The 22,351-nt window shown below is 58.3% G+C and overlaps 1 protein-coding gene across 1 annotated transcript; it reads right to left on the bottom strand.

Annotated features, from left to right (window-relative positions):
• Positions 1 to 15,948: 15,948 nt before the first annotated feature.
• Positions 15,949 to 22,316, bottom strand: LURAP1 (leucine rich adaptor protein 1). The gene is made up of 2 exons (XM_050900828.1): positions 22,125 to 22,316; positions 15,949 to 18,667 (listed from the first exon to the last, which is right to left on the bottom strand). The coding sequence occupies exons 1-2, from the start codon at positions 22,314 to 22,316 to the stop codon at positions 17,975 to 17,977; spliced, it is 885 nt and encodes a 294-aa protein (XP_050756785.1). The 3' UTR covers positions 15,949 to 17,974.
• Positions 22,317 to 22,351: the final 35 nt, after the last annotated feature.

The raw sequence follows: 22,351 nt of genomic DNA, 5'->3' as shown, positions 1-22,351 counted from the left end.
TGGTGGAGGGACTCCCGGGATGCTGCCGAGCTCTTCCCCTGCGAAATCTGAACGAGTATTTGAGACACTGACACCTCTCTCGCAGCCACTTCTTAAAAACTCAATTAGAGCTTGTCCAGGCATCCCCGGCAAGAGATGAATGCTGCTGTGATGCCCAGCGGGGTGGGGAGGAGCAGAAAATGGGAGGCTGCATTGGAGGAGAGGGAAAGATATATTGTCGGAGAGGAGGAAGGCAGAGTTCCCCTCCAGACAGGGTGGGGATCCTGTCTGTCCTCATCCCCCAGAGCACCTGGATATGGATAAGAGGGCTCCGAAAGAGCACTTCTTCAGCTTTTCCTGGAGAGACCTGGCCAAGGAGAGCCCCAAATACCTTAATTTCTCTCTGGTCCCTCCCCGCTTGCTCTCAGCTGACAAAGTCTCATGTTTGCGACTTTCCCAAAACTCATCAGACTTCTCTGCTTGGGGCTGGATGCGAGCCCCCCTGAGGAGGGAGGAAGGCTCCTGCGTGAGGGCAGCTCAGACCCGGCTACCAGTTAAGACAAATTGGGGCGAAGCATTTGGAAAGCGGCTTAACTCGGGAGCGCTGGAGAGCTGCCAGAGACGGCGCTGCGGCGAAGCGCCGGCCGGGCAAATGACAAGCCCGTCGCCAACGTACAAAGCGCCTAATTCCTGCAATCCTTGGGAATCAGCCCGCCCTCCCTCCTCCGTCCCCAGCAGTTCACTGACTATTGCCCTTATTTAAACACAAAAAAAAAAAGAAGAAAAAAGGGGGGGAAAAAAAAGTTTGACTGGAAACAAAGCTGTTGCCATGGAGACTGCAGCGCATGTGGTCCCCGGGAAAGCATCTCCCTGCCTGCATGGGAACCACATGGGAAGGGTCTGTTGGTCTGCGTGGGAGCTGATGCTTTGCGGGGAGACCTTTGCCGGTGTCACCCGGTTCAGCCGAGGTTTCCTCTGAGTTGCTGATCTCCAGAGGAGACCTTGAGGAAACTTTTCCTGCCCAGCTGGGGTAAGGCAGGGCAGGCTCGCCAACACCGGCGGGACTGTGCTAGTTGATGGCTTCGGGACTGCTCAGAACCCTAAGCCATTCCTGAAGCAGGGCCTTTCTTTTCTTTGCCCTTTTGACCCACCAGCTGTATTTTTATTTTTCAGCCTTATCTCCACCCGCCACATTTCAGGCTTCTTTAGAAAACAGTCTTCTTGAACAAAGAAAATGTGCATGAATGTAGCGTTGCTGAAAATAGCTGCTGGGTGATCCTGCAGGGACTCGGGATCCGCTTTTAATTGCTCCCACGCAGAACCACAGGGCTCTTAGGATAATTCAGTCCGTGGCAGGGATTGCAGATAGCATCTCAAGCCCATCAGAGGGGACTTACATCTTCTTTTTGGGCTCTGTTTTGAGGATGATTCCTTTGCCTCCCAAAGTTATGGGAAAAGAAGAGACCATGTCAGGTTCCCTTTTGTTTCCCCACCTCGGTGCTAACCCACCTCTGACACTAACCCCCCTGCCTCAGTTTCCCTTTTGGTGCATGGGGGTGCATTAGGGGTTCCTTAGCCACTGTTTTAGGGGTGCTGATGTCTAGCAGCGGCTGCTGTAGGATGGCTTTCACTGGGTTAATTCCCACTCCCAGCTACTGTAATAACAGGCAGATGCCCCATCCCCACATCCACCCTGGCATCGCTGCGGCTGCGGGCTGCAGCTCTCGGCCGGACAAGCGGCCACAGTGGTCTGGCCCTGAGAAAAGGAGGCAGAGTTGGCCCCACTCTAGGACGCCTGCTTTCACAACCAAACCTTTGAAGCACAAAGCCCGAGCAGTGAGATTGCTCCCGGCACACGCTGCTGGGGATCGACCGAGGCTGGCCTCGCGGATGCACCATCCCACAGCGGCATTTCCATTCCTGCCATCGTGTGGTCTAGCAATGGGCTGCATCAGGACCCTGGGGCAAGGACCATGCCTTTCTGCTCCTCTGCAAGTGCTGGTGTTCCTCGAACTGAGACCGAGCAGGGCTTCTCACCCTCTGGCCATCTTTGCTCTGCCTTTGTGGAGAATGCCTAAGGCTGGAAGGTGCGGAGAGCAACTAACCACCCCCAGGAGCATCCCTGCCTCCCACTTACCACACCTGAGTCATCACATCTCAGAGACCCGCTCTCCAGAGCAGCAATGCTGCCCTGAGGATGGAACTGGGATCAAATGAAGGCTTGGTCCATGGTTATACTGGTGCAGAGAAGCTATTTTTAAGAGAATATCGTGATTAATTGAATGCCTTTTCCATGTCACTCCGTTTCCCCACCAGACCCTTCATGCCAGTGACAGCTCTGCAGAGGGACAGTGTCCTTACCTGTCCATTGGCAAAGCAGTGTGCTCGTGTTGCTCAGGGTGCAGGACAGTTTTGACTCGGCCAGCACAGCTAACCTAAGAAATTTCTGCAAAACAGGGAAGGAAGAACAGACTCTGACAGCAAGTTAATTTAGAAAGACATGAATCTGGGGGGAAAGAGGGACTTCTTGCTAAGAAATTACTACTGACAGAGGCAGACGGAGATTTTCCAGCAGAACAAACCTGGGAGATATCTGCTGATTTTGCTAATGAATAAGCAGAGTTTGTCCTGCAAATGAGACAGATACGGTGTCCAGCTGCGACTGCTGCATCCTGTCAAATGCGTGAGGGATACCCTTGAACTCGTGTCCGTTGGGAATGCTTTGGCTGGAGCTGGTCCTGCCTCACTGCAGAGTACGAGGTGATCGCTGGGTCAGGACCTGTTTCAAAGAAAGAGGTCTTCTGCTCCTGCTGCTGGGAAAAGGGCTTTTTTAGCAGCTGCTTTCACACCCAGCTCCATTTAAAGCAAGTAAAACTAGAGCACGAATTTTATTGTTCATCTAACATGTTTCCCCTTCCGTTGCTTGTTTCCACCTCTGCAGGGAGTGTGAATGTCTCACTCACCGGGTTGCATTTAAATTTCAGCCCTTTCTCCCACCTCCCTCTGCTTTTCTGTCAGGGACATCTCTTTTCCAGTGGCTGAAGTGCCTCATGGACATCCTGCCCTGTCGCTGATAAATGCAGGGGACCTGGCCAACCCACTGGGATGAAACTGGGCGTAGAGCGTCCCTGTGCCCCTGTGCACACAGGCAGCAGGAGGCTGCTCCCCGCTGCCGGCACTGTAAGGGTTTTCTAAGTGAGGACGTTCCCTCATGTCGCCAGTATGAGGAGGGGTAAAACACGCTGTGAAATCCGGGCAGCTCAGAACGGTATTTTTCTGCGCCCCTTGGATCAGCACATCCCAAGGGTCCTGCTGCCAGGGATGCTCTCGAAGACTCAGGCAGAGCCAGGGAGGTGCAGGGGCACTTTGTGCCACATCACTCTGCTATTTAGGGAGAGATGCTATTCCACAGCTCCTGATTTACCCAGTCCGCCCTATCTCCTCTCCCCAGCTGCTTTGGATCAATTGCTCCGTATCGATCTCACCCCATCTCAGCACTTTCCACCTCGCCTTTCGCCCTGCAAGACTTCAGCAGGCACGCTAAGCCTCGGCAGCACCTGGTGAGCGGGGAGAGGTGCCTCTGGGTTAGGCGCTGCTCACCCAGCCTGGCTGAGAAAGTCACTTTGTCCCTCTCCTTTATCTGAGGCATTCACATATGTGCCCGTGTGCATGCCCTGATTTTGCAGCATGTGTTACGAGCTCCTTCCAGGGGCTGGGTAGGGGCAGGCAATGCTTTTCCTTACCTCCAAAGTGTGACCAACCTGTGTCCAGGGGTGTCACTGCCCCAGGAGCACACCATGGGACCCCTGCTCACCCCAGCTCTGCCCTCGGCTGCCCCAGGTCCATTGGGTGTCCCGGTTCAGCCTGACTTCTCTTGCCTTCTAGCTAGAGCACATGTGAACCTGAATGTGGACTTTGCTCCAAAAGAGGATTTGATTTTCGTCTCAGTGCCAATTGTGTCCGTTTTCTGTTGCTCATGCAGACCCTCTGCCAGATGTAAAGGATGGAGAGAGAAATACCTGTTGTGATGCTAAGGGCTTCAGCTACCTTCACTTGGTCACCACCGTCCCTCAGCTCCTGGCCCCTCACCACCCTCCATCACCTGATTACAACCCCCCGCAGGCTTCATTATCCGAGGTTTCTAACGCGTGCTTGTGCATGATGTGAGGTCGTGCATCCCATCCCCTGCAAAGGTCCTTCTGCGTCAGAACAAGGTTTAATCACATCAGGACTAAAGATGTGCAGGTCCCATCTCTCCTCCCCCTCATCCCTCCCCAGACATCCCATGGAGGACCCTGGGGGACCCCAGTTTCTCACCCACAGGCTGAGCAAGCCAGGGAGGAGCTGGAGGGAGAACCTGGGGAGAAGCATGCATGGCTGGGACAGAGCCGGCCGGTGGCGGCTGGCAGGGGAGACGAGGGCGCTGACATTTTTATGGCTGTTTCTCCAGGGTCCTGCTGGCAGGAGATACTCCGCCAGCTCCACGGGGCCTCGCTCCCCTCTTCCGCACATGGCAACATGCTGAAGTTACAGGCCATAAATGGCCACAAATAACGTGTAATTGTGTAATTACTTCACTCCTTACTTACACAGTCAAATCATAAAGGCATCGCAGTAAATACCCTCTAATGACAGCCTAATTACATCTTCCTGCAGATTACTGGGTAATTAGATCCAGCAGGCTCCAGAAATAATTCCCAGGGAAGCAGCGGTTTGGATTAGCGCGTACAATCCAACCCGCTCTTACCCGGGAATTAGACTGCGTCAGCCTTACACGAGCTGCCTTCCCCGGGTGCCCTGGCCAGCCATGTTCCCTTTGGTGACGATGCAGGGTGACCCTTTTCCCATGGAAATGGCTTTTGCTGAGCCCCCTGGCGCTCTCCCAAAACACCCATCCTCTGCGTTTCTGCCTTTACCACAGTGCCGTGGCGCCGTGCCCAGCTCTTGCTTCTTCAGCTGCCTGCAGATGTCCCCAGGGGTTCATCACTTGGCCACCAAAGGCCACTTCCCCTTGCTCACAGGCATGCAAAGCTGTGTTCTTTGCTTCCCGTTGCACGCAGCACCACTCACCCGATGGCTCCCGGGATATTTGGGGACCCATCACCTCTTTTTCTACAGGTCATTCCCCTTCTTCCCTGCCAGACCAGCCCCTGCTCCCACTGGAGTTTTACCACTGACGTCAAGGAAAGCAAGCCAAGACCTTTAATAGTATTTGTAGGAGGCAATCTTGTTATTGCCTTCCGGATCCTCTTCACGCCAAGTGGCTGTGCGGGGGCTGGTGTGAGCCTGAGAGGTCTTGGGGGCAGGAGGGGCCGGTCTGGCCGGCATGAACCCAGCTCAGGCTGCAGGGCCAGGCCGGGAAGCAGGCAGTGGAGTGTTTGGCTTTGGTCTAAATCCAGTAAATCCAAGCAAAATGGAGGCTATAAAGGAAAAAAGACAGAAATGAGACTTCCAGGCTTGGCTGATTTCCTCAGGGAAGGGTTGTGATGGGGAGGCCAGGCTCTGGTGGGGACTGTGGAACGTGCAAGTGAAAACTAAATGCCCCGGCTGGGACTTGGGGCAGACCCAGGGCTCCCCAAAAGTCTTTGGACCACGTCTTTGCTGAGTTCCCCAGTCACTCTTGCCAGCACTGTGGTAGTTGTGGGGACTGTGGTGGTGGTTCTTCTGCCCTTCCCACCGCACAAATGGCAGACCCCACTGGTGCGGTGATGGAGGTGAACAAAAAAGGAAAAACAAGAAAGAACAGTCACTCTCTGGACATGTCGCCTACACCCAGCGTGATGGGAGCTCTCTCCTCCTTGGAGCCTGCACCCACGTCCAGCCAGCCCATGCTGGCAGTGGGGCACAACCCCCTCTGCTCCCTGCCCGTCCCCCATGGCAGGGGTGGACACCCACCCTCGCTCCAAAGCATGAGCATCGCCCCGAAAGCCATGCACCGCACCCTTGGGGATGATGTTGCCAAATGGCTTCAGGCTGGAGAAGAAAGTCAAATACTACATTGCAAAAATGACAAAACTTTTGGGTTTTCTTCAAAAAAGAAGGAGAAGCTTTGGGGCTTTCAAAAAAGCCCCGAAATTTGACCCGCAGTGCACACACCGAGCACAGGGAAGACGACAGGTCAGTCCCATCTCTCTTCTCACACCTGCAGCAGTGTCTGGACACCACTGGTGACGCAAGAAATTAGACCTTCATCTCCCTTCACACCTGGGATCCCGCCCTGGCATTTGCCATCATTCAACCTCGGGTTTGCTGCCAAACTTTTTTCCGCAGCCCATGAAAAAGGCAACGTCTCACTGTGATTGCATTTCTCTGGCCCTGCTCTGCCAGGCAGCCTGCGTCCTCCACCAAAGAGCTGCAATTCAAATGCCCCTTGGGGACAGAAAATACCCCATGCCACAACGGAGAGAAATGTTATTTCTTGAGAGTGATCCATTGGTGAATAAGTGGAGTCCCTCAGAAACAACTAAACCAGGCTGGTCCTTTTGTCTGCCTCCTGATAGCCATCTCCACTTTATTTTGGGAGCAGGGCTGAAGCAGAGGGGTCTTGGTGCTCCACTGCCCACCGCCGCCGGGTCCTGCCCAGCCCCAGGGGCTCCTCTCCCCTCGCCTGGGTTTCCCCAGCTTTGGTTTCCTCATTGCTGGTGCCTCCCCATCATGGCTGGGCATGGCCTCTCACCGCCCAAACAGCCAAATTTTTAAAAAAAATAGATATTTGGGAGGCAGCACCACTTGCCTCCACTGAGCCGCAGCCCCTCACGCTGCAGGGGAAGTCTTGGTCACGCCGCCATCCAGCAGCAACCACTGTATTTTGGAGGGGGATCAGTCATCCCCAGGGTTGTGAGAGCGGCTGGATCAGCTCAGAGCCATGCCCTGGTGCTCCGATGGCCTGCCAGAAGTGCAGCCCCAAAGCTGCCCATGGAGGGTTTGAAGCCCTGGTGTGGCTGTGATACACTCCCGTGACAGATAAGCTGTGTCCCCGTCCATGTCTCCAGCCCCATTTGGATGTCACACAGTTATTTAATCGTCCCTTCTGTTTCTGACAGCAAAAACCCACTGTAGAAAGTCCATTGCTGGAGAGCCCAGATGCACACTTTGCTTCAGAGACACTTCATTTTCATTTTTGGGATTAGCAGGGTGATTTCATTTGCCTAAGCCGGGAGGGCTTCCAGAAACCAGCAGCCGGAAAACCAGCCCAGAGCTGGGAAGAGCAGAGACCCTGGTACCAGGGGAGCAGAGGGGGCTGAAGGGGCGGGGGGAGTCAAGGAACCCTCCTGGGGGGTGAACACCCAGAGCAAGGGGTAGGAAATAGCAGGGGGCAGCAATTTCCCAGCCGACTTTGATTCTGGGAACAGCCAGAGGTAACAAGGGGCTTGTTTTGTGCTTCTCCTTCCTCCAGACTGGATCTTTGGCCCCAGCCCGGATGACAACAGCAACAAGAGCGACGTCAACTGCATCAGCAACAGCGTCAATGAGATGAGCGAGATGCCCGAGGTGCCACGGCGCCGGGACCGCCAGCCCCAGGACGTGGTCATTGCCATCGGCGAGACCTGCCATTTGCCGCAGCAGACGTGACCGGTGCAGTGGCCGGGCCAGGCGGGACGGAGCAGCAGGATGGAGCAGTGGGATGGAGCGGAGGGATGGAGCAGCAGGATGGCGCAGCAGGACAGTGCAGCAGCCACCTTGCAGGACCAGGCAGCGAGAGGAAGGGATGGGCAGAGCCGGCACGACAGAGCAAAGCCCTTCTCGCCCCGGTTTTGCCAACCTCTAAGAACCTTGCCAGGGCGGGCGGCATCGCCTCTTCTCCCGGGCTCGTCAGTCCTGCCCTAACATCTGCCCTTGGGTTTGTGACCTCCCTTTCTTCCCTGTGAATAGCAAAAAAAAAAAAGCAAATGCAAAATACAACCACCAAACAAAGCTCGCAAGAGAAATGAGCCAGAGAGGAGCCGGGCAGTCCTTTGGCATGCGGCTGTCCCGCAGCACGGGGATGGGGTGGTCAAAAGGGCGAAGGAGACAAGGAGGCTGCACGAGAAATGGGAGTATCTGCGTTTCTGGGGACAGACCCAGGACGCAGCAGGGAGCTGGGGCTGCAGCGTGAGCTGGGGGCTGCAGAAAGGCACTGAAAGGTCAGTCGGGGCCAAATCCAGCCCAGTACGTTGATGACCTGCCCGGGCCATCACGCCTCCCCTTAGTTTTGCAGCTCCAGCTCACAGCCCATTTCAGCAGGTGCATCCTGTGGCTCTGGGACAGCGGGGTGATAGCCCCACCTCCCCAGGGAGCCTTCCTCCCCCATGCCCATGGGCAGGCCAGGGCCACCACCTTCTCTCCACCAGCTCTGGTTGAGCCCAGCGTCCCCTGACCAGGAGCAGCTCTGTTGGGATATGGCACACTCGCGTTCTCTGAGGAAAGTTGCTGGAGGGGAGGGCAGGGACTCACCTGCAGGAAACCCAAACTCTTCGTGGGGAAAAATAGCCCCTATATTGCTGCATCCCTCAGACTCATCCCAGTGTGGCCATCCCCCTCGTCACCCCCGAACTAGCTACCACCACAAGGGGTGCTGGCTCTGCACTGGGGACAGCCACATGTGCATGCACTGATGGAGGGGGGAGACCTCCCTCATCTCCCTGGGTGCCTTCCTCTTCCCCGCCAGGGCACCGCCATCCAAAATGGCCCTTCTCTTTTCCTGCCACTTCCCTCTGCCCAAAGGCATCCTTTCCCATTGCTAACTCCAGGCAGATCCCCGCTCCCCCCTTTGTAAGAGGCTCAGGGGAAGCCAGCAGCAGCCAAGTTGGGGGGCACACTCCCAAACCAAGTGGGAAAAAGAGCATCCTGATGGTTTCATTGGTATTTTAAGGCCAGCTTTTGCCCCTCTCAGGGTTTTAAACCAGGATCCATCATTTCTCTGTATAGCAGAGCAGAGCCACCAGGACCAAGCTCATTCCTTGGTCCCGGTGCCTCTTCCTTGTGAAGATCCCTTTGATCTCCACATCTTTCCTGAACTTAAAAAAAAGGCTATACTGATGGCCCAGAGACCTGATCACAGGTAAAGGCAAGTGGTCAGGACTTCTGCCTCTGCGTTCAGGGAGATGAGCCCTGCATTTCCTAGCCTGAGGTACTCAGCGCACCCCTAATAGCAGGGGCCAGAGCATCATTTTACCCTTCTGGAAGTGATTAGGGAAAATGAATGTGGTTTCGACCTCCTGCTCTGACGGCTTTTAATGAGAGCCATTACCAGCAATCCCACGCTGGGACTTCGTCAGCTTTGCAGCAAGCAAAGGCGGTAGCGACAGTACCGCAAACCTCCCCCCAGTAATTAACCATTTCCAATCAGACACACCATCGCTGCCACCATCATTTTTCTCCCAGTTTTTTGGACCTGGGTTTGTAACGTGGCTGCTCTGGCAGCTGTCAGCCAGCTCCTGCGCTGGGGTTGTCGAGGGGAGCTGGGCAGTGATGCCGCAGCAGTGCGAGGGGATGCTGGGGGGTGATCCCGGGTCTGTCGGCCCCTGGGAGCAGGGCTGCAGCGCCGGAGCTGGCTGTGGGCTGGGGAAACTGGGAAGGTCCAGATTCCTGGGGGACAGGAGATTGTACGGAGTGGGAGGGGCTGGTTTCCTTGCTCCCCTGCCCTTTCAACACCTAGAGGCTGGGCATCGGGGTCACCCAGGTGCCCCCGGCCACCGCTGCAGAGGGATGGCAAGACCACGTGTCTGGCACAGACACTGCTCTCAAAGGGACCAGTCCCTGCCACGGGGACATGCCACTCACTGGGCACAGCTGGTCCCCCTGTGGCTGCAGGCAACAGCCCTGGCAGCTCTTCTGCATCGGGGACCCATCACCCACCAGCTGCTGGAAATAAGGTGGAGGCTTCCCTGAGGCTGGAGGCAGCCACCTCCACTCCAGCCAGGTTCTTGCTCCCTTCCCAAGACATCTTGGGTCCCACATGCCGTGGTTTGACCATGGGGAGCTACTCCTGCACCAAGCAGCAGCAGCTCGCGCTGAGGGCCAGCGTGGCTGTCACCCACCCCAGGCCACTGTCCTCCGAGCAGGAGGAGAAGGAAGGAGCCAAGCTCCCTCCTGTGGCCGCCTGCACCGGGGCCTGCCGGGCTGCTCAAGGCTGGGAAGGGGCCGGCGACAAAGTGCCCTCGACCCACTCCCCTCCATGGCCTCCTGGAGCCAGGACCAGGAGGTCCACCCCCTGGAGCCACCCCCTTTGAAGCTCCTCTTTTGCAGGGATGCAAGGAGGGATCCTGGTGCTGTGTCCATCCCCCAGACCGACCAAGCCTCCAGGTAACATTAAAGTGGTGTGCATGTGGGGGGAACCACCGACCATCTCCGTGAGCCGCAGGGTCACTCCTGGTGAAGACCAGGAACCAGGCTGGCACTGGAGCTGTGTAGGACCCCATGGCTGTAGCTGCTTTGTCTACTGGCCCCACTGGAACCTGCCACATGCTGGGGCAAAACTGCAGAGGACAGCAGTTTCCCACACCACCTTCCTTCACATCCCCCCATCCCCACGTCATTGCAGTCATCTGGCATCTGCCTTCCTCCTCTTCCCCCTAATTTGGGGAGGGGAGAGCTGTTTGGGGGCCGGTACAAATGGGGCAGCAACCTCATCTGCTCTTCTCACCCACTAGGACACCCACTCTGAGCTGGGCTGTCCCCCCCAGCCCTTTCCTTGTCCCTCACATCCTCCGAGCAGGGAATGAGGGTCTGGCCATCCAACATCAGGGCCCCAGGGAGAAAGTCCATGGGAAGAGGCACCCAGGGCTGCTTTACCCAGGGGAGGTTTTGGGAGATGCTGAGAGGGAAGGGGGCTGATGAGGGTGCCAGGCTGCTCCGACGGCTCCAGTCCCTTGCACCTCTTCAGTGCAGGAGGTTGCTCTTTAAGTCCCTCTTTCCTCCCTAAGCGCCTTAGGGAGCAGGAGCGAGAGATGCTGGTGCTTTTTATAGCAGCCATAATCCCCGCTGCTCATGCTGCCTGCACCCTCCTGCCCCGAGGCCCAGGGCTGAGCCTCTGAAGTGGGGGCAACTGCCCCAAAACTGCCTCGAACCCCTTCGGTTCCCAGCATTGCCTCTCTCCCAGGGCACAGATCCTGGCTGGAGCTGGTTCTGGGCTCAGAATCCCTTTGCAGAAGGCATTGGAGGGCCACGAGCATTGCACCCCCCTCCCAGTTGCAGCACTCTGCCAGGGACAGACAGACAGACAGACGTACAGAGACGCATGGATGAGCACTGGAGCAGCTGCCTGGTCTCTCCGCTCTGCTCTGAGACTTGCGGAGCTGGAACCAGCCCCACAGCGCAGCCACAAGAAAGCCCCTGAGAGCGGGAGGAACTGGGGGAGGCTGGGGGTTTCTTTGCTTTCTGATCCCACGTGCCTTTAACAAGAGGGAAACTGAGGCAGGCAGGAAGCGGGGAAGGGGCAGAGCGCTCCTGGCCCCACAGCACAGGAGCAGAGCCCTTTGCAGGGCAGGCAGTGAGCTTTAAAGGCAGACAAAGCTCCACGCCTGGATGTAACCTCCAAGACCTGAGCTTCGGCATTTTATCAGGGTTGTTTTGGCACTGGGGTGGCTGGTTTCCCTTACTCGGGCTGCGCTCGCAAAGCCAGGGATGGCATTTGGGCAATGAAGGCTTCATCCCTGGGGACGGAGGGGACTGGGGAGAAGGGATGTGAAATCAGGCAGCGGGAGGTGTGATGGGGCAGGAGCGGGTGCCTGGGAGAGGCATATTCCACCTCCCATCCCTGTCCCAGTGGCCAGCGCTGTCCCCCCACCCAGCCCCAGTCCTGTTCTCCCCCCAGACCACGGCCTTCCGTGGAGGACAGCAAGCACTGCAGCTGCTTCAGTCCCATTTGGGGACATCCCCCGCTGGTCCTGCTCCCCATCCTTCCCCACTGGTGTCCCCAATGGGAACGTATCCCAACATCCCCCTGAGAGGCAACCGGGCAGCACAGAGCCATCAGCCCTGGTCAGGCAGCACCCCTGCTCTCCCCTGCCAGCCTCTGCTGCCACGCAATTTCTCCCTTAAGCAGCTCAGCTTTTACATCTGTCCAGCCAAAAGTCCCCCTGACTCTGCACCCTGCCAGGGGGAACCCAACACATCTCTTAACCTTTTACTGTTTCTGTTTTACTGCCCACGGCAGATGCAATTTTTCTCCGGCCCCCAGGACCAGGGGGTCTCGCAGGAGAGGGCAGCACAGGAGATCCTGCCTAAAACCATTCAGACCCTGCCTGCATCGCTTTCCCCCTGCTGCAGTTCTGGCCTCTGTCTCCCACAGCCTCTTTGCAATACATTTGCTGTAATTTTCCCTTTAAAGACCCCACGGGGAAAAAAAAAAAAGCCAGGGGGGTTCTTCTAGGTCAGGCTGCACTAAGACGGTGAAAGAAGATTAATTTGTCAGAAGAGGAATTCAGATTTTTCTTCCCCTCCCCGCCAGGGACCGAAGCAGGGCTGGCAGGCAGGAGGCGGCAGCAGGAGCACGCACGTCTCCTGGGCACACGCAGCTTTTGGTGTCACCTCTGGGATGGCACTGAGCGGGGGTGTCCCCAGGTCCCAGCCCTGCGTGGGAAGCGGAGGGGACTCTTACCAAGCGATGGGTCACACAGGTGGGAAGGAGAAGGTGGCACCTCTGGGACCCTGATGGGCTAGGGTGGGTGCCCACCACCCAGGGAGGAGGAAGGGGAGAGCTGTGCCACCGCTCCCTTTTGGCACCCAGTGTCCCTGAGCCCAAGCCCATCCTCGTCACCCACCCATGCCCACACACCCACCAGGCCCGGAGCAGTCACGCTTGTTTTTCACTCCCAGGGAGCACCAGGAAGCTCTAAAGCGGGAGGATTAGTTTCCAAAGCAAAGGCCTGGCCCACTGCCAGCCTGGGCAGGGAACAGCCCGGGGAGGCCTTTCCCAAAGGCTCAGCTTGCTCCTGGCTCACGCTCCAGCTTTGTCCCCATGTTGGTCACTCAGCTGCTGACGCCAAGAGCAGACTCATGAGCGAGCTCGGGGGGGTCCCACAGGTGGGGAGGAGGCAGGAGGTTACCATGAGACCCCCTCTTGGTGCCTGAGCCACCCTGGGCAGTCGGAGACTCCCCTACCCGGTGTGGCTTCTCCGGTGTGTAACAGAGATTGAGCACACGCTGCAAGCCCTTTCCTTAGAAGATGAGCACGGGGTGACATCTCTCCCTTCTCCTCGGCTGCCTCTTTGCGCAAAACCTGTAGGAGGTTCCTGCCTTGGAGACCTGTAACCCTGAGCCAGTAGGAAGGAAAAGCTGGAAACCAGCTGGAAAACCAGGACACAAGAACCCTCCGCTGGGCTGGTTTAACCCCGTACTGGGGCATCCTCGGCAGGGTGCGGGGAGCAGGCGGGGTGAGAGGTGCTGGCCAGAGGAGAGCTGGATGATGGGGCCAGGCTGGGCGCCAGGTGCCCCAGGACCGGGACTGAATGCCATCCTGATTTGGAGGCGGTTTTGGCATCACGAGGCTCTCTGTGGGGATCACCACTTTGCTCCGACTGGCACCAACACTTCAGCCTTTCCCAGGAGACCATCCCGGCTGCCAAAATACGGCAGGCTGAGAGCAGGGCTTGGGGGCCCTTCCTGCCTCATTTGTTGGCCTCTCCTGCCCCATGCTGCCTGCAACGGGTCAGGCAGCGCAAGCCCAGGGTTCTGCTCGCAGCACTGCTCCCCGGCAAGGCTTACAGAGAACCAAGGGGTGCATGGGTCTGCCATTCCCCCAGGGGCTGGGGTGGCCTGGAAGACACCCCTCCACACTGCCACTGGTGTCACTGGGTCACTTCATCGCATCACTCTGGCTGAAAACTTTCTCTTGAGGGGTTTGATTTTTCAGGCAGTTCACCCTGCAAAGCAGCCTGTGCTCAGCTTGGGGGAACTGGCGGGCAGCACCGGGTTAGACTTGCTTCATCTGGACGTTTTCTTATCTTTTCATCTCTGAGCAGCGGGTGCCAGAGGCAGGGCCATGGCAGGAAGGTCTGAGACAAGCCGGTGCTTGTGCACGGCCCCGATTTTAGAGCAGCCCCAAGCAGCCCTAATACACGGAGTTTGCCTCCCAGCATTTGATCCCTGAGCGATGCACAGGGAATGGCACAAGGGACAACAGGGAGCATCCTCCCCACAGCACCAAGGAGGGTGGGGGTGCCAGGATCCAGCCCCGCAGCCTGCACTTGCACCCGCACATCCCCTGCACCCACTCCCCGGGACACCCCACGGCGATGCACCCGATGGCGACGCACCCCACGGGTTTGTGTGGGGCCACGGGGCTGCCAGACCAAAGGCCACGATGGTTGGTAGAGAGGCTGGATGCCACCTCCCCTCTGACCATGGGGAGCAGCCTCTTCCCCTCTGCAGGAAAAGGTTATTTTCATGCTGCCTCCCCGCAGGAACTAACATAAATTGCTTAAATGGCTGCAGCGCTCAGGGGACAGGCCCTTTTGGAGCCGAGCTGCATGCAGGGAGGCGAAAGCCCAGGGGACTTTTTAATAACTAGCAAGGGGAGCTATTAAAGTGTTTTACTGCCTCGTTAAGACAGTCTAATCTCTGTGTATATCTTAAAAAAAAAAAATTGGCTCGCTGGTGTTGTTATTGTAACAGAGGTGGGTGTTTTCTGGCACTGGCTGGGATCCTGCCTGCTTTATCTGTTTGTTTTCTTACCTGATACCAGCACTGAACAGCCCAAGGGCAGCAGCAGGCAGGGCCAGGCAGACCGCTCCTCCCCGGGCAGCAGCGAGGAGAGAGGCTGCAGATCTGTACTGCGGGCTGTTTCCCACCCATGGGTGCTTTGCACCCCATTGCTGCACCCACCTTTCAGCAAGACGGAGGTCCCTGGGATGTTTCCCCAGCGCGGGTCTGGGACACGTTGGCTCTGCATGTGCCTGGGGAAAGCCCGGAGGTGTGCCCCCTCATCCAGGCAGCCCAGAGACAGGGCAGGGGATGGCAGGAAAACTGTGAGGTCTCATCCACCCCTCCAGCTCCAAGGGCTGGGATTTGGGAGATGATACCCAGATTTTGGGGCTATGGGCAACTTAGGCTCCTGTAAGCTAGGCTGAAGAGTCCACACCCGGGGGAAGCCCCAGCAAAGGCTCATCTGCAGCGATACAGAGTAGTCCAACCACCAGGGTCTAGGTTTGGAAGAGGAATAAGCTGGGCATTTTGTTTCTAAGGTTTTCTTCATTTTATTTTATTTTATTTTACTTTATTTTTTACCTCAGCCCAGCACAAAATGGGGAAATCCTACCGAGTCCTGCTGGCTCCAGCATCCACCTCTCCATCTGCAAAACCTCACGGTTTCAAAGCCAGGAGCCGGAACGGATGCTGAGGCCGGGATGGCAGGGCTGGATAAGCCGCTTGCGTTTGCTTTGGAAAGGCTGATGTTTGCATGAGCACCGGCTCCAGTGGTTTTAAAGGGACCCACCCAGGAGCAAATCCCAACAGCCTGAAATCAGAGCTGTGGCTGCTCCCACCCCGGGCAGGGCTGGAGAAGTCTCTGTCCTACACCCAGACCCCCCCTGCGCATCCTGGGTGGAGGAGGCCACAGCAGCCAAGACTGTGGCTGCAGAACAAGGGAAGCAAACGGAGACCCCAGCATGGCTAACGGGGCTGGCAAACACCTAGAAAGATCTTCCTTGGAAATTTGGGGCAGGAAGGGTGAAGCTGTTGTTTGTAGTTAGAGACACAGTTCAGCCAAGCTCAGTATGCCTCATCTCCCAGAGATCCAGTCTCACCAGCATCCTCGCTCCTGGCAGACGTGCTCTGGTACCCGGCTGCTTCAGGAAGCGTGACTTTTGTGTGTCACCACCCTGATGTGAGAAGGGACAGATCCCCGGACATGCGGTCTGTGGCTGTTTCAGGACTGGGGCTAAACCTGCCCTGCCTGCAGAGCTGCCAGCAGCTCCAGGGCGTTTCAGCCCTGAGTCTCTCCCCTTCGCCTAGAAACCCCCGTAAACTCAGCAAAGCACAGACAGCGTGGCCTGGGAGAAACACTACCATTTATTAAGCCAGCTATTTTTTTGTTGAGAATTATTTTAACAGCACTGGAGGACTTACCCTGTCTCCCCCAGGGACCCTCAGCTGATTCATTGCATGCAGGGCTAGAAGGAAAGCGGGGGACAGCCAGCCTTGGGGGACGTGGTGGCTCAGCAGCAGTGCTACATAGGGAGCCACGAGCTGCTCGCAGGCGACAGCAAGCCAAGCATGGCTGCTCCGGGGCAGGCAGATGGGATGCTCGCGTGGCGCAACCTGGTCCCGGTTTGCTGGGATTCCCCCAAGTCCTCGGCAGGTGCCGTCTCTGTGAATTTTGGATGTTGTCCTGCTCTCCATGTCCATCCAGGGAAGCCCTGAGGATCTGCAGGGGAAGGGAGGGTGCTCGGGGGTCTCGGCACAGAGGGTAGTTTCCACTGAAGGTGCTGCTTCAGAGACACAAAGCTGACCCTGTCATGCACCCGACCACCTTCCTAACCACAGCTAGCTCACATCTCACATCTAGGAAGAGTCACAGCCAGGTCTTCCCTCTCTCCTGGCTTCCCATTGACATCAGGAGATGTTGTCCCCACTCCCACCACCCCAGCAAGGCTGCGACCCACGCAGGCAGGGAAACAACAGCACCATGGCAAGAGCAAAGCTGTCACAGCACTCGGCCGGGGCCAGACGCACCCACGGGTTGTGAAGCCAGGACTCTCCAGGCTTGTCCACGCGCGTGGAAGAGCCCCTCTCCTTGAAGCAGGGGGCTGCGGGATGCTCAGGTCCTTCCCTGCATCGTCTGGTGAAGGCAGCAGGTCCTGCCCAAGCTCTCACACAGCTCCAGCTGCAAGCCATGCTCTACAAGCCAGCGAGGGGTGTGCTGGGAGGCATGGTGGGTGGACAGTAAAAGGCACAGGCAGAAGCCAAGGCTAAAAGGACAGAGAAGATGTCTCCAGGGCAGGGTTGCTGCAAATCCACCCTGGCAGAGAAGCCTCATGTTTCTGGTTGCTGGTAGGGGGCAGAGACCTGGCACCATTCATCACACAGATGGAGAATCCTGGCCATCACCCCCATCACACTGCGTCAGGGGAAAGCACGAGCCTTTCTGAGTCTGAGCCCCGCAGGCTCTGCCAGGCTGCCCGTACGCTGCCACATCCCGGGCTTTCTGCAGGACCTGGTCTCAAGGTGGAAGACAGTCCAGAAACAAACTGGGAGAACTGCATCTCCATCTCCCACCCAGCGCTTTGCCCTTCTCGCGTAATCACTTCAGGAAAGGAAGTCTGCACCGTCATCCTTCCTCCGCAGGGCATGGACGAAGGCTCCCCAGCCCAACAGGAGCAGTACAGTGACCGCCCTGATCACACTTCAGATCAGCTTCACAGAGGCGTTTAAACCAGGCAGGGCTTCACCCACAGGGAAGGAGTTTTTAGCATCCGTCATGTGCTGTGGCCAAACCCCAGGTGCCCCAGGTCAACTCTACCCTGGATGGACACTGGCCTGGAAGACGATGATGGAAATAAGCACATCCAACAGGGATGCCCTGCTGATGGTCCTGCCCCGCACCTCACACTGAGCATGCTGGTGCCACTGAGCTGTGGATGCGTGGGAGCATCTCCTGTCCTCTCTTGGTAGCCAGTTTGGGGGAAGGGTCCCCAGTTTTTGCAGACAGGAGGCTGAGGGTAAGAGGGGAGAGGTCCCAGCAGTCCCACTGTCCCAGGTTTCCCCACCAACCCTTCCCCACCACCAACATCAAGGACAACAGAGGAGTGACCAGCCACCTGCAAGCACCACCCCAGAGCAAAGAATTAAATTTACAGGGACTCGCCTCTCCCAGAAATTTGCTGCAGGGCGGGCACCTCATCCCTTAGGGCTGCATCACCAAACACTGACGGGGGGGGCAGGGGTCAGAGGAACAGTGCAACACCACCAAGCCAGCCTGTCCCCCCCTCTCCAGCCACCCCAACTCTCCCAAGCGGAGACAAGAGAAGCAGAGCAGGCAGTTGGGAGAGCTGGACTGGGAAGGCGAAGCCACGGGCTACAAGAACGTCACATCGTCCTGAGACTGGAGCCAGCGCCAGTGGGCATCGTACTCCAGGTGCAGTTTGCTGTTGAGTTTGCAGTTCTCGAAGTCAGCCTCAGCCTTCCGAGCCTTCCCACCCGAGTTCCCCTTCCCCAGCCTCTCCCCGGCCCCCGATGGCAATTTGGTGTCTCTGCCTGGTTCCAGAGAGGAGGACTGCTGGCCCAAATACCCGTTGGCCACCTGGGGCTCCTTAGCAAACCGGTGATCCTGGGGCAGCCCGGGTGGGGAGAGGTCCACGTGGGGCCACTCGTGCTCCGCTTTGCCCTTCTCTTGCTTTGCAAGACCCCTCTCGGGGTCGATCCTGACCCAATCCTGCTCCGCCCTGACCAGGGCTCTGCCCGGTGTGGATGCGGTGGCGTTTTCGGCGGCGTTTTGGGAATACTCATCCATGTCATCGGCCAACGTGTCCAGGTAGCTACCGACAGAGATGCTGTCCAGCCTGTCGTTGGGGTCCTCCTGCAGGCTGTCCCAGCTGCCCCGCCGCGAGGCCGCCTGGCTCTCCACCAGGCTGTACTGGCTGCTGGCCAGGCTGCTGCAGCGGCTGGTCAGCGTGCTCCTCTCCTCCAGCAGCCACTTCACCGCCTCGATGCCCTCATTCACCACCACCAGCTGCTGCAGGATCTTCACGTCAACCGCTCGCAGGTAGGCCTGGCGGGGAGACAGAGAGCGCGGGGTTTTTGAGGGGACCAAGGTGACCCCGGCGGCCGAGGGCCCCAAGTCCCAGCCCACCCTGGCAGAGGTGTCACCGCAATGGCCACAGGTCTCCTGAGCTGCTTGATGAACAGCACGGCATGGGGGAACAGCCTGCAGGGAACCATCCCAGGGGACCCTGTCCAAGACCTGGAGACACGACCGTCGGGGACCAATGACTTATGGCACCCACCAGCCACCAACCGCCTCAGGAAAATAAATCCAAGGCACATACGTCACTGTCTCCTATGAGGACAGGGGTAAGCAAGGAACTGGAGGCACTGCGTGCAGATCTGAGCCCAGAGCATCCCCCAAGCCCTAGGAGGCTGCTGGCAGGGCAAGAGGACCAGGCAGGGGCATTGCTCAGGGCAAAGGTCTAGCTGGACTGTCAGCACCTCCCCGGGCTGTTTCGGCAGGATCCATTCATGCATTTACTTCTCCCCTTCTAGGGTCCGATCCAAACCTGGTGACAATGTGACATGGCAGGATGTGGAGCCTGAGACCCAAATCACTCCCAAAACAGGGGAGGAGGGTGTGGGGGACAGGCATTGCTGATCACACCACTCGCCTCGCGGTCTCCTGCCCCTCCGAGCCTGGGGAAGCTCTTTGCAAAACTTCAGTTGCTGCAGAAACATCTGTTTTCCTAACGGAAAGCCCCGCGTGCCAAGACATTCCTGTCTGTGTGATACTGGCCGCCGAAAGCCACTGGATTTCCCCTGCGCAGGACGCAAATATTTTGCCAGGAAAGGGAATAAGGCGGCAGCAGGGGGGAGAGGGAGAGAAACCCATTGCAGGACAGGTACAGGCAGCCTGGGACCTGTGGATGCCCACGGGCTCGTTCACAAACACACCTCATCCCCAGCACCAGCAAGCTGCAATGGAAATCCACACAGTCCCCTGGGATCATTTCTAAGCACAGTGCCCAGTCCCCAGCATCCGGTACCCTCAGAGTCACCCGCCCGCCCACGGGTGACCTGCCGGTCTCTCGAGACGCCTGTCTCCGGTCCCACAGCAAGCGCAGCAACAAAAGCATCTGAGGAAGGAGCCTGGGAAAACTCCAGCCAGGGTTTTGGCACGTGATGCCTCTCAGTCCAGAGGACACAAAAAAAAGGGGCAAAGATTTGTAGAGACCCGACACCAACCCCCCATCCCCTCCCCATGCTCCTCAAGCTGGATTTAAATAAAAAATAGTAGCGATGTGCCCGGATTGGGGCAGGAGCCAGCTTCGAAGTGCAGAAACTTCCTTTCTAGGCAAGTTATTTCAAAAACTGCCTACAATGGACTTTTCTGCCTGCGCTGCTAAAGCATCTGGCCTTGGCAGGGAGAAGATGCGGGAGGAGGAAGGCTGGGAACCCCTGATGGAGGGGTTCCCCATTTTTCTCTGCCTCATGCAACTGCGGCTGTCAGAGATGCCAGGGGAGCCATCCTGAGAGCAGAGGGTGGGAAAACACTCCCCACTTTCTATATCGTTTGCTGGAGAGAGTCAGCCATCGATTTGCTGCTATTTCAGGCCAGCCTGACCCCCCCTCATTATACCCCAAAAAAACCCCTCTCCAGCAAGTCAAGGTTAGCACGGGACGAGACCTAGGTCCAGCTGCTCTCTATATTCCCCCAGATGTGGTAATGGGTACACCGCACCGACCCCGTACCCATCCCAAAGCCCGCACGGTGCTCCCCACATGGTGCCCACTGGCATCTGGACCCAGGGCAGCAGCAGCATCCAGAGGGGAGGAAGGCAACTGCGGTCCTGAGTGCATGGCAGGGGGCGGAGGAGACCAGCCTGGATCCCTGCTCCAGGATGTGACACCCTGCACTGCTCTGTGCCTCAGTTTCCCCATGTGCATCTCGCAACGCTGTCCTCCCCCACATCCAGAAATGTCTCCTCCCCTTTCAAAGGGGACCTCATGGGCTGTCGGAGCTGGGGGGACCATCATGCTCCTCCCCACACTCTCTAGGGGCAGGCAGAGGGGGGAGAGCATCCTCCCAGGGGGATACAGTCCCACTCCCCTCCCCAGTGCGTGAGAAGAAACCCGCAGGCACCATCTCCCTTCGGGATGTCTAGCCCCCGGGATAAAACATCCTCCTTGGATCAGGTGAGAGTGGGAATTTGCTGTCTTTTCCTCCCACCGCCGACTCCTAGGCCAGCTTCTCCTCTGAGCACTGGGTTTGCTGGTCTCTGCTGAGGGGGGGAAGCAGATTTTGGTTCCTGTTCATGGGGGTGGGGAGATGGGGGGAGCCCCATGCTGGGTTTTGGGCACCCGGGTGCCATTCCCAGGCTGCTGACCTGGGTGCGAGGTGTCCCCCGCTTCTTCACCGGCTCGCGAGAAGAGCCAGGGCAGAGAAAGGAAAAGCCTTTCTGAGCCGAGGTTAATAACGTGCGTCCAAAGCCAGGCCTTGCAGACCATGGGCTGACCCTGCCTGCACCTGGGCAGGGCAAACACCACCGCTGCTTCCTCCTCCTCCTCCTCTGAGCAACCCAGGGCCCGCAGACCTTTCTCCTCCGGTCAGAGTGCAGCCTGGAAGCCGGCACGGAGAGAGGATGAAAGGAGAGGGAGGATGAAAGCGGAGGGAGGATGAAAGCTTTTACACCGATGTGGAATACCAATTTGGCCAAAGCGCTGATGCGGAAGGCTCAGGCTGGGTGGGTCCCCAGCCCCCCGGGTGGCAGGCAGGGATGCCAGCATATTTAGCCTGTTTCCCTATGGAAACGATGCTCATTCCCTCCCGCTCGCATGTGTGTGTGTGCGTGGGAGAGTCCCTTCCCCCAGCAGCACTTGAACCCATTGCCCAATCTCGCCACGTTTCCCGGAGGCGCAGGCATCGCCGGTATTTGCTCCCTCCACGAAAAGAGGGAGGCGAGAAAGCCGCCACCGGCACTCCCACGGTCCCCGGGAAAGGCTGCCACCGGAGCCCAACCCTTTACTAGCCACCAGAGAAGCCCCAGCAGGAAGCGAACGCCGGGAAAGCTCCCAGCAGCGCTTGTGCCTTGTCACCCAGGGGGTGACACCCGGGGGGCGGGGGGACGACACCCGCTACCATGCCCTTGGCGAAGGTCCCTGCCCTAGATCCTGATCCCCGGGACACCCCGGTCCCCGCCGGAGCCAGCGCCTGGGGGGTGCGTGGGGTGAGGGGGGCAGGACGGAGGTGGGCAGAGGGGTCCGTAGGACCCCGGGGGGGGATGCTGCGTGGGCCGGGGGGGGGATATGAGCTGGAGGCTGTTAACCCATACAGGAAAGAGCAAAACGGGGCGGGGGGGGGTCCCAAAATGCAGGCAGAGCGCGGGGCACTATTAGGGGGCTGTTACCGGGGGGGTGGCAGGCAGTTACCCGAGGGGAGGAGGGCGGAGCAGTTGCCCCGGGGAGGAAGCAATTACCGGCGGGGTGGCAGGCAGTGCCCCCGGTGCCGCGGGACTCACCAGCTCGAGGCGGAGCGCCCGGAGGCGGTCGGCGAGGGGCGGTCGGGCGCCGCGGGCCGGTGCCGGCGGTGCCGGCGGTGCGGGGGCGGTCTCGGCCCGCAGCCCCCGCAGCAGCCCGGCGGGCGGCCGCCGTCCCACCTTGCTGGCCAGCTCCCGCAGGTCGGCGGGCAGCGCCTCCCCGCCGCCCTCCATGCGGGTGGGGCGGCGGCGCCGCGCGGGGCGGCGGC

This window comes from Gymnogyps californianus, chromosome 8 (assembly GCF_018139145.2).
Source record: "Gymnogyps californianus isolate 813 chromosome 8, ASM1813914v2, whole genome shotgun sequence".
In the NCBI taxonomy this organism is placed as follows: domain Eukaryota; kingdom Metazoa; phylum Chordata; class Aves; order Accipitriformes; family Cathartidae; genus Gymnogyps; species Gymnogyps californianus.
This window is presented reverse-complemented; position numbering and strand designations above follow the sequence as displayed.